Below are 11,366 nucleotides of genomic sequence, written 5' to 3'. Positions count from 1 at the left end.
ATGACAAAAACATGATGAGAAAGAAAAACTTCTCTAGAGATGAGAAACAGCATAATGATACCAATGTTCAAGAAAGGAGATAAAGAAGACCCCAACAATTATAGAGGTATAAATCTACTGAACACCGCACTTAAGTTTACCACAAAAGTCCTAACCAACAAAATCAATAAAGTAACAACTTCATCAGATGGACAACAAGGACTCAGATCCGGAAGATCCTGCGTAGACGCCGTATTTGTACTAAGACAAATTACAGAAAAGGCCATCGAGTAAAATAAACCAGCATATGTACGTTTTATAGACCCGACAAATGCTTTCGATCGCATCTAAGTCGAAGACGTCTTACACCTACTGTGTAAAAGAAACATACCAATTAATATTATACAAACCATCGAAAACATCTACCTCCATAATCAAATACAGGCAAGGATAAATAGAAAATTAACACAGTGTATACCAGTACAAAGCGGAGTCAGACAGGGTGATTCGTTAAGCCCACTTCTCTTTAATAATAATTATAATAATAATGAACAAATTATGAACACTAAAGTCCTACCCAATTATATCGTGGAAGCCCATACATTAGAATATTTGCATATGCAGATTTATTGTGCAGCAACAGCAATTGCTAATGTTATGGGCATTAAGATCAGAACACGACGGGGAACTAATATCGGAAGGACTGAAAACAGAATTGCATCCTGGGAAAAAAGACTGCTGAGTAAAATTGAATTATTGCGCAGGAATATTGGACAAATTACACAATACATCCCAGGAGTAAGAAGTCGAAAAGTAATTAAAAGAACTGAAGAAATAATTTTGAACACTCCAAGACACTCACAACATGATCCAGAAAACAACACAGCTCAACACTGCCTGGACACATTAAAACAAAAACTCTCCGTTTATTCAGGTCGCCTAAGGAGATACAAAGTTAGTAACAACCGTAAATGCGACAATATACTTTTTGAGAATGCAGAGAAGGCTTTCTATAGAAAACTAAATTCTACCGTAGAAAATGTAAATAAATCCTACCCAAGCCAAGAAGAAATTTATGAGTTTTGGGGAAACCAACTTTCGACACCAGCTACTCATAACAACAATGCTGGATGGATTGAACTAGGGATGGCGGTTTTTGACAAAACACCGGTTTTCGGTTATACCGGTTTTTTTTGCTTACGGTTTAACCTGGCGGTTGTAACCGGCCAAAAAAACCGGTTTTTGCAAAAACCGGTTTTCGGTTTTTTTTTAATAAAATAGGTTACAAGGTTACATTTACAATGCACTTTAGTTTGCGATACTACATTCGACTCGATATCAATATAATCAAAAATAGTACTATCAAAAGAACATCAATATAAATATAAATAAAACACAATTTTTAATAAAACCATTTTATTCTACTAATTATTATATTTATTTATTATTTTATTATTATTATTATATATTTATTGATTATTATTAACTATAATATAGCGTAAGATTAATATATACATATTACAATAATATACAATAAAAGTATAATATAAGTAGAATGATATGATATTTTAAGTAAAAAAGTATAGGTTAGAAGGTTACAAATAGGTTATATTATATGAAATGGATTTAGCATTATGTTGGCCAGTATTTTTCATGAAGCCTATGGAGAAAAACTCGTTCATATATATATATGTTGGTCGGTCAAGCGGCTTCTCTCATCTGACACAATATCATTCAATGATGACACCAGTCTCTCTGATGCCACAGAACTTCCAACCAACGACATGTATTTTTTAGCTATAAAAGCCAAGCCTGGCATACAGGTTCTGTTCTGCTCCTAGAATGAAAACGGATCACTTAATCTCGGCAGCAAAGGCTGCTGCAGATATAGAGTCAATCAGAACTGGAACCACTGTTCACCAACTCCAGATCGTGTGAAGACCAAAGAGGGTTTGATTTTAAACTCACTTTAGCTTCTTCATTCTGGAAGGAGCAGGAAGGAGAAAGTTTTCCGATTTTGGTAAGATACATCCTAACTTCCGAGCCTAAATTGGATGTGACTGTCTCCGCCATAGACGGATTCAGATATAGTTTTTTGAACCTCGGGTCCGTGATTGTAGCATGGCAAAGCAGGGGGTTTCGTAAAAGCTTAGTGCCCCTCTCTTGAAAGCTAGTTATAAGCTTTTGGCATAACTGTTGGGCTGTACTAAGGTTTGGCGTGAGGTTTTTTAAAGATCTTTCGATAATAGACACAAGGAGGATAACATGGCTAGCAGTAATGTACTGGGAACCCGAGATCTCCTTTGTGGCCTTATCGAAAGGCCATAAAATTTCAGTAGTCAGATATAGAGAACAGTAACCCAAAATTATTATACTACTGCTCAACAAAGAGAGCTAAAATAATTCAGGTTCTATTGTCATTGAATATATTATGAGAGTAGAATATAATATGCAATTATTGTATTTAATTAATGATGCAAATTTAATTTACCATTTAAAAATATAATCTTTTAAAATACCCACTAATTTTCCTCTCCTCCCAAACCCAAAAAATTCCCCACCCCAACCATTTCAATTTATAAAAAATTTCCCAAAATCTTTCAAATGGGATTTAAAAAAAATTATATCAACATAAATATAAAAATAAATTGGATAATGCAATTTATCTTTTATTTTTACTACCATCAAAAAAAAATTATCATGTATTACTTTTAACACGTTTGTGTATTTGTATAACACATACATTTTAACTCATTTAATACTTCCTGTATGGGTGCATCGTTTTTAAAACGTAGGGAAATCCTTGGAGATTCGTATTCATAATCGGTAATTCGTTATTCATAGTCAAAACATTATTTTTGGTAATCAGAAAAAGCCATTCTCCCACTTTCAATGTCAAGAGTCAAGTGTGAAAAATAGATGATGTACCAGATCGCTTCTTATGTAAATATTACGACTACAAATACCTTTTTAACGAAATATTATAATAAAACTTAATTGTTTCTGGCTAATGTGAGTTTGCACTTTCAGTTTGTTTCTGTATTTATAAAAGAAAAGAAAATTTGAATTATGGTTTTTATGGAATAATTACTTGTGAATAATAATTATGATTGGTATCCAAAATATTACCTAACCTAATCCTAATCACGGTAAAAACCTAATAACCGGTTTTTACTTTAAAAATAAAAAACCGGTTATAACCGGGACAAAAAAACAACCGATAAAACCGGTTATTGCGAAGTAAAAAAACCGGTTTTCGGTTAAAACCGGTAGGTTTTTCCCATCCCTAGATTGAACAAACGACGAACAACTGTCAACACTACAGTAATATTCCTTATGAACCTTTCACCACTGAAGAAGTCTCGAACATTATCAAAGAGCTTCATAACTGGAAATCTCCTGGACAAGACGGAGTTCAAAACTTCTGGCTAAAGAAGTTTTGGAGTGTTCATGAGCTTTTAACAGCATTTATTAATAATATTATTTCTAATTCACAGGAAATACCATCATTTCTTACTCAGGGAACTACTTATCTAATACCGAAGGATCAAAGTAACACCCAAGATCCAGCAAAGTACCGCCCAATTTCTTGTCTTCCAACTTTGTACAAATTGGTCACATCCTGTGTGGCCCGGCGTATCTACCAACATTGTGCTCTAAACAATATCATAGAGCCTCAACAGAAAGGATGCGCTAAGGGGTCCATGGGCTGCAAGGAACAACTTATTATCGACTCAGTCATTTCTAACCAGGCATACAACAAAAAAAGAAACCTTTTTACTGCCTTCATTGACTACAAGAAGGCTTTTTACTCAGTGCCGCATGAATGGCTTATAGATATATTGAAAATATATAAAGTCGATGATAATCTCGTGACCTTTTTGAAGCATATAATGGCAGAGTGGAAGACTAAAATTCACCTTCAAGTACCGGGTGAAATTAATATCGAAACTGAAGATATCCCTATTAACCGGGGGCTTTTCCAGGGGGACTCGTTGAGTCCAATTTGGTTTTGCCTAGCAATGAACCCACTATCTCAGCTGCTGAACTCTACTGACTCAGGTTTTAGCATCAAAAATAACAACACTATTGTAGCGAAGCTTAATCATCTGTTGTATATGGATGATTTAAAATTAATGGCTTCCACTCGAAACCACCTAGATCAGATGCTAAAAACTGTAGAAAATTTCTCAAATGATATCAGTATGAATTTTGGACTAGACAAGTGCCGTATACTAAACATAGTCAGAGGAAAGGTTCAGCCCGGAGGTTTCGATATGCAAGATGGCGAAAACATCGAGGCAATGGGTGAAAATGATATGTACAAATATCTCGGAGTAAAACAAGCGCGGAACATTTACCATAAACAAATGAAAACTGAACTAACTTCGGAGTTCGTGCGAAGAGTAAGACAACTAAATCGGTCATATCTTAACAGTAAAAATTTGTTTAAGGCATTAAATACGTACGCCTGTTCCGCGCTGAGCTACTCATTTGGTATTATAAAGTGGTCAAAAACGGATATAGAGGGTCTTCAGCGGAAAGTAAGAACACTTCTCACAAAGGCGAAAAAACATCATCCACGTAGTGCAGTAGAGAGAACAATATTACCGCGGTATCAAGGGGGAAGAGGACTTATGGATATAGGTGAGCAATTGGATAAACAAATTGCTAATTTAAGAACTTATTTTCAGGTACAGGCTGAGACATCTACTTTACATCGAGCAATTTGCGCAGTAGATGATACGACGCCGCTTAAACTGAGGGAACAAGAAATGCGCATAAACCACCTGACTAAGCAAGACAAAATGCGCGCCTGGATGAGTAAACCTCTGCATGGGCGACATCTTAATGATATCAGCCAAGAATATGTCGACAATACAGCGTCGAACTATTGGTTGACATTAGGAAAGATGTTTCCCGAGACTGAGGGTTTCCTACTTGCCATTCAGGATCAGGTTATTCCAACTAAAAATTACCTGAAATATATTGTTAAAGATCCTCAAGTCCAAAATGACAAATGCCGCTATACTGGGACCGCACTGTGCTTACAGAACAACCAGTGGCCCATAATAGACCCGATCTCATACTAGTTAATAAAATTACTAGGCAAACAACACTTATTGATGTGGCGATACCCAACACCAATAATTTACGTGTTAAATACAACGAAAAGATCGCCAAGTACAGAGATCTAGAAATACAAATCAGGAGACAATGGAGAATGGAAAGTACCCAGACGATACCTATTATTCTTTCTACCACTGGAGTCATCCCGAAGAGCCTCCTAGAAAACATAAAAAAGCTGGGTCTAAATGGACGTCTATATAAGATTATGCAGAAAGCTGTGTTACTTTCGACGTCCAGATGCGTACGAAAATTTTTGGGAGATACACCGACATACCAAGTCACCTAGGACTCGATAACATGGAAATTGTCCCACCAGAGCTCAATCCTTTTGATACCGTAGGTATCTGGGATGAGTGAATTTTCCCCTTAGAGGGAGTGTGAGCCGTATGGCTAAATCTGGATGAACGAAATAATACAAGCAGTACGTAAAGGTAATGGCTACAGAATGGGGAACAAAGAAATCCAAACATTATTTTATGCAGACGACGCAGCATTAATCGCCGAGACAGAAGACGAGGTCCAAAGATTAACACATATCTTCAATACAACAGCTAAGAAATACAATATGATATTATCAGCAGAAAAAATCAAATGTATGAAAACATCTAAATACCCACTACGGTGTAAAATCGAAATTGATGGGATAATAATAAAGCAGGAAGCAAGGCTTAGATATCTGGAAATAGATATAACTAGTTACGGAGATGTTGAGGAAGAAATACGACAACAAAGCTTAAAAGCAAGTAAAGCGGCGGGATCTATTAATGACAAAATCTGAAACAACAAACACCTAAGACAAGATATAGAAACAAGAATCTATAAAGCAGCAATTAGACCCATATTAACATACACGGCGGAGACAAGACCTGACACATCTAAAACGAGACGACTACTAGAAATAACAGAGATGAAAACACTCCGACGAATACCAGTCTGCTGGAAAAGTCTGTTGGATATGGAGAGAAGCGGAAACATAAGAAGAGCATGCAATATAGAAGACATAAATGGATGGGTGACAAAACGAAAATAGGAGTGGAACGAACATATTACTAGAATGGCAGAGGATAGAATAGTACTAATAGCACGAGATAAGTCACCAACTTTGATTTTTCTGATTTTGTAAACATCTAGAAAATTCTTGTATCTTTGTAAAATGAGAAGGATATAAATTTTCGTTGTGTAAGATATTTCCTGTTGAATGTATACCCCTTTTGAATGCTGTAAACAACGAATGCACTGAAAAGGGCTTAACAATCAACGCAAAAAAAAACAAAATGGATGGTGGTCGGAACAATTAATACCGAAGACTCGGGCGGAACACTTTAGATATCTGGGTAGCTGGATTCACTGCAGGGTTGAAAGTGACGAGGAAATTTCGACCAGAATAGAACTCGTACGGAAAAACTTTATTAACTGGCGTTCTGTATTATGCAGTAGAAGTCTGTCGTTGACCACACGTCTAAGAGCATTGAAGTGCTACGTCTGGTCCACTTTGTTCTATGGATGTGAAACCTAGACAACAAAAATAAAAAATCTTAACAAATTAGAAGCGTTTGAGTTATGGTGTTACCGTCGCATGCTCAGAATCCCGTGGACAGCACACATATCTAACGTACGCGTGCTAGAGACCGTGCACAAAGAGCGTGAATTGATCAACATCATCAAAATGAGAAAGGTCCAATACTTTGGTTATATAATGAGAGGACCTAAATATCGCTTACTCCGGTTAATCATTCAGGACAAAATCGAAGGAAAACGTTGGGTCGGAAGAAAACAACTGTCCTGGCTGCGTAACATTAGACACTGGACAGGTCGAACGGTCGAGGAACTATTTCATCTAGCTGCCGACCGAGAATCATTTCATCAGCTTGTCAATATGACGATAGCCAATGCTTGAATACAAACAAGACACACAAAGAAGAAGAAGATATTTCTTAAGCAAGATTTTAAAATTGTGGGATATCTGGCAGATAGTTTTCGAACGCCAATTTCTGGAATTTTCTTTACTTCCATTAAAATACATTTTCATGTGCTCCTGTTACATCATCATGTCGGCCTCTTTCATAATTTTTTGGAACCACTTCACCTGTTTCTCTTACTCGTTGATGAAGAGCTGTAAATGTTAAGTGCGTGGGATCACGGTTGGGAAATTTTTCAGGGTGTCTACGTTGTGCTGCTCGAGCGTTACACCTTATTTCGCCATAAACTAAAGCATATCAGCGTATTCCTTATTAGTAAGAACCATTTTTGTTGAATTGAAATTGTTATGTTTGAATGACACAAAGTAAAAAACTAACAGATGAACTTCGCGAACTTACCACAATTTTACCATGAAAAACGTAGGTTATACTGCTTTTAACAGAAGTATAACCTAAGACAAACAATTTTCAAATCATTTTTTCTAGAAAACTATGTCTCCTATCAACTTGGAGTATGAGTAATTTTTAGTACTATAATACCTAAAAACTTAATAATCCAGTATGACGAATGTTAAAAACTTACGCAAAACAAAAAGTTATCACGATGACCACTTCACTCCCTCCGTATGGTAAGGATTAAAGAGAAAGAGAGGCCCATATCATCCCGGTGCATAAAGACGCACAAAGATTGGTATTCATCTTCCGAAGGAAGTTTGGTAGAGTTGCTGAACATCAATGCCAACTACCAGACATTGGAAAAGCTTTGAAACTCCAAGATGCATTACGTTACCTTTTCTATGTGGTAACAAAAGACACTGCCCATGACCAACCCACCTACCAAAATGTATGGGAAGTATTATTTCAATTGAAAAAGCACGTACTGGAGTCCAACGTTCAAAAGTTAGCTATGCTAAAGCTAGACTGCCGACAATTAGATTGGAGGGTTTTTCAAAATATGGTGGAAAAAATATTTATAGACACCGAAGTCCAGGCACTATTCTATTGCAATCTGTATGGTTACTGGTGCGGAGTGAAAACAGTACATTGTCACTTTTATACAACTAGGAGTTGTCAAAGGGGGTCCAGCTGCCGTTCCAGTCCCGACAAGGTTCCAGGTGGAACCATATCTTATGGAGGATACAATGTCATACTACCGGTCCTGCATGGCGCCACAAAGTCTATTTGCGGTGAGTGAAGGTACAAGATTCACGGAACATACTAGAAGAACAGATATATCTATCGAAAGTAAACTATGCTGACGTCAGAACAGGTCTATTTCTACATCCAGAGAATTCCACTAAAAACTAGAGTGAGCCGGAGTATATAAATTCACAAAATTTAATTGTAAACTTTAATTTTGAAATATATAGCGCGTACTATAGTCGGAAATTAATACTTATAATATCTATAAATATATATATATATATATATATATATATATATATATATATATATATATATATATATATATGTCTTCATATCAATGCGAGATCCGTTTGTATCATAAGCTATACAAGATGAGATCCATTTTGCAAGGCGAGATCCGATTTTGGATCTCACCTTGTATTCACGTGTATATAGTGATATCTCGATGTAACAATGATGGGGGTACAAGGAAATCGATTTTTGTCTGGACCTCATTTTGCACCCCTTTTGGCCAATTTTATATTGCAGTAGTTCCACGAAATTCGCTGTAGAGGTCAGGGCGAGTGATCCGTTGTGTATATGCTAAATATACATTTTGTAGACAACCCGAGATCCGGTAAACTTGGCAACATCGCAAATGAATTTTACAGTCAGCTCTCTCCCTCCACTCGGCTTATTTCTGGTTTGAATAATAATATTTACCTTATTAAAGAGCTCTGTCCAGAAAGGCGATTGTCAAATATCTCGAGAACTAGACGTCGGTCGTATCGGAATATTGTTTATTTGTAGTATTATTTTTTTACAATTTTTCTTATATATCTTCTCCATTGTTCGTTGTACAAAAAATGTTAAAAATTTATTTTAATCGCTTTTAAAAGACCTATAAAATTAACCCCAACCGCTTTCAATTTGATTGAGAGTTATTAACACAAATCTATTTTGCATATCATTTATAATTAAGGGACCAACTATGCTGTTCACATACTATATTGAGATTCCAAGGGAATATTTTTCAATACATGTAGTTCATTTCTGCTAAACTTAGACACTGTACGTCAAATAGTTTACGAGCTACAGCTTTATAAACAAATTAACTTCATATTTATTCGTTTATTGAGCCCGGACGAAGGTCAAAGTAGGGAGAGTTTTTTTAACGGGAGGGGATTTTAACTCAATGAATCAAAATTTAGTTGTATTTGAAAAAAAAATGTTTTTGAATCAGAGATTTTTTTAATTGTCTTATTATATAAACAATTTAATAATTATTATTCTAATAATTAGTAAAATAAAAAGGGCTAAAGAAGTAACCAGTACCAGTAAGGGCAGTAACCAGAGTTATTTTTTAACTACTATAACTTTTCAAAATACATCAATTAGATTCATAATATTTATGTATTAAGACTAGTAAACAGTAAAATGTGTACCTAGTTAAATTGAGTTTTGAATTAACACTGTAAATGAATAGTTTATTCGTATATATGTATATAGGATAATATTAATAAACAGCAGCCGTATTACTTTTAAAAAGATTTATTTTCAAGACATGGATGAACGTTAAATCGCTATAAAGAATTATAAACGAAAACTTTAATTTGAACCCAGGTCTTGTCTCTGAATAAATCAGGTCTCTCATTTTTAAGTTTTAAGCACTCTTGTTTTTTTGGAGCCACTTTACTTTTAAGATGGCTCTTAAAAAATGCAGACATAACAGACTTCTGTTTTGCAGTCCATGTCCCCCGGTAATGCATTTTCCCTTTTTTCTTGTTGCCGCAAACATTTTTTATTATTTCAGGGTTCAAACCTAAAATAATTAAGAGATTAAAATACATATTATCTTTATTTTCAATTTAGTAAATGTATTGTTTTAGTTTAAGTTCTTAAAAATGTTTAAATTTATGAATTCAATTCACATGTTTTAGTAATTTAAGTGATTTTCGGTTTATGTAACTTTAAATGTAAGCTAATCAACTCATATCGCCGCTTGATAAGTAATACAAATAGGTAACTCGAATTTTAGCTGTCTCATATAGTTAGCTGCAACAAAATAACTTCTAGTATATAGGAGTATATTTTATAAACGCCTTAGAAGTTATTTTGTCATAGTAACAAAAAAGTGTGAAAAGTCGACCACTCAAAATTGCAAAAATTCGAGTTATCTAATTGTAATAGGTATTAAGGGGACAATATGTTATGTACAATTCTTTTTGTTAACATTAAAATTAAATACCATAGCAAAATTAGAACATAATCTTATAGTAACATATGTAATATGTAATACAAATAATAAAATATTACCTACCCTCTTTAGTATCTCTATTTGCGTTGACATAGTTTTCTTCATTGCAGTTTGGATACACTAAGATATCTTTTGACCAATATGATTCGAGTTCGTGGTATTCTCTATTCAACACATCGGAATCCATTTCTTTACTACAATTTGGTTCTGATGCATACATATTAGATATATCATCAGGTTCTTCTGGTCGTGTGTCTTGATTGTTCCACATTTCTAGTTGCGAATCAATTTCATTTAATGTTTTGCCTTTGTTTTCAGCACCAACGCCCTTCTCCATCATCAAAAGCAATTTTGCTATTTTTGCCATCTGGAAAATATCCTGAGGTAATCTTAAAAGAAATATACAATATAAGTACCCTAGCTTTTATATTTTAAGTACAACACTCACCGGTAAAATTCCTCGTGCGTTTTTTTTTGTGTGGCCCATGAATCTGGCCACTTGCTCCATTTCAGTTTCATCTAAGTTTAAGATCTGCAACACTGTGGCAATTTGTTTTCGTAATCTTGACGATGTCAGAGTTTTAGGATTTTTAGCACCACAATTCTCAGCAAATTTTCTTAAAGCTTTTGAGCCATCTGCCCATTTTGAGGAACTTCCCAAAAGACCAAACAGAAATGGATTTTCTTTTGGCACGATGTCTAACAGAAAGCAAACTATCCACATATCTTTGAATATTTTTTGAAAAAAGTGCTGGTACTGCTTTGCTGCCTTTATCAATAGTAATAATTTTTTTAAATGTTTTGAAAGAGCAATTTCGCTTTCACTAAGTATATTTAGACACTCTTCCTGATTACTGTTAGTGGAGTTGTTAACATAGGATTCAATTTTGATGTACTGCACATCACCTACTCTATTCCTATTCAATACGATTAAAAGGACAAGAGCAGCTTCTGTT

At 34.9% G+C, this 11,366-nt stretch overlaps 1 protein-coding gene across 1 annotated transcript; it reads right to left on the bottom strand.

Annotated features, from left to right (window-relative positions):
• Positions 1–9,607: 9,607 nt before the first annotated feature.
• Positions 9,608–11,046, bottom strand: LOC140442641 (uncharacterized). The gene is made up of 3 exons (XM_072533644.1): positions 10,859–11,046; positions 10,474–10,799; positions 9,608–9,975 (listed from the first exon to the last, which is right to left on the bottom strand). The coding sequence occupies exons 1-3, from the start codon at positions 10,927–10,929 to the stop codon at positions 9,737–9,739; spliced, it is 636 nt and encodes a 211-aa protein (XP_072389745.1). The 5' UTR covers positions 10,930–11,046; the 3' UTR covers positions 9,608–9,736.
• Positions 11,047–11,366: the final 320 nt, after the last annotated feature.

The sequence above is a fragment of the Diabrotica undecimpunctata genome, chromosome 6 (genome assembly GCF_040954645.1).
Source record: "Diabrotica undecimpunctata isolate CICGRU chromosome 6, icDiaUnde3, whole genome shotgun sequence".
NCBI lineage: Eukaryota > Metazoa > Arthropoda > Insecta > Coleoptera > Chrysomelidae > Diabrotica > Diabrotica undecimpunctata.
This window is presented reverse-complemented; position numbering and strand designations above follow the sequence as displayed.

What these genes read in the sequence shown, in the direction of transcription:
- LOC140442641 (XM_072533644.1), bottom strand. Translation starts at nt 10,929, where the DNA reads ATGAAACTGAAATGGAGCAAGTGGCCAGATTCATGGGCCACACAAAAA. An exon ending in ACGCACGAGGAATTTTACCG is followed by an intron (nt 10,800 to 10,858) that starts GTGAGTGTTGTA and finishes ATTTCTTTTAAG; the next exon opens with ATTACCTCAGGATATTTTCC. An exon ending in AAATAGAGATACTAAAGAGG is followed by an intron (nt 9,976 to 10,473) that starts GTAGGTAATATT and finishes TAATTATTTTAG; the next exon opens with GTTTGAACCCTGAAATAATA.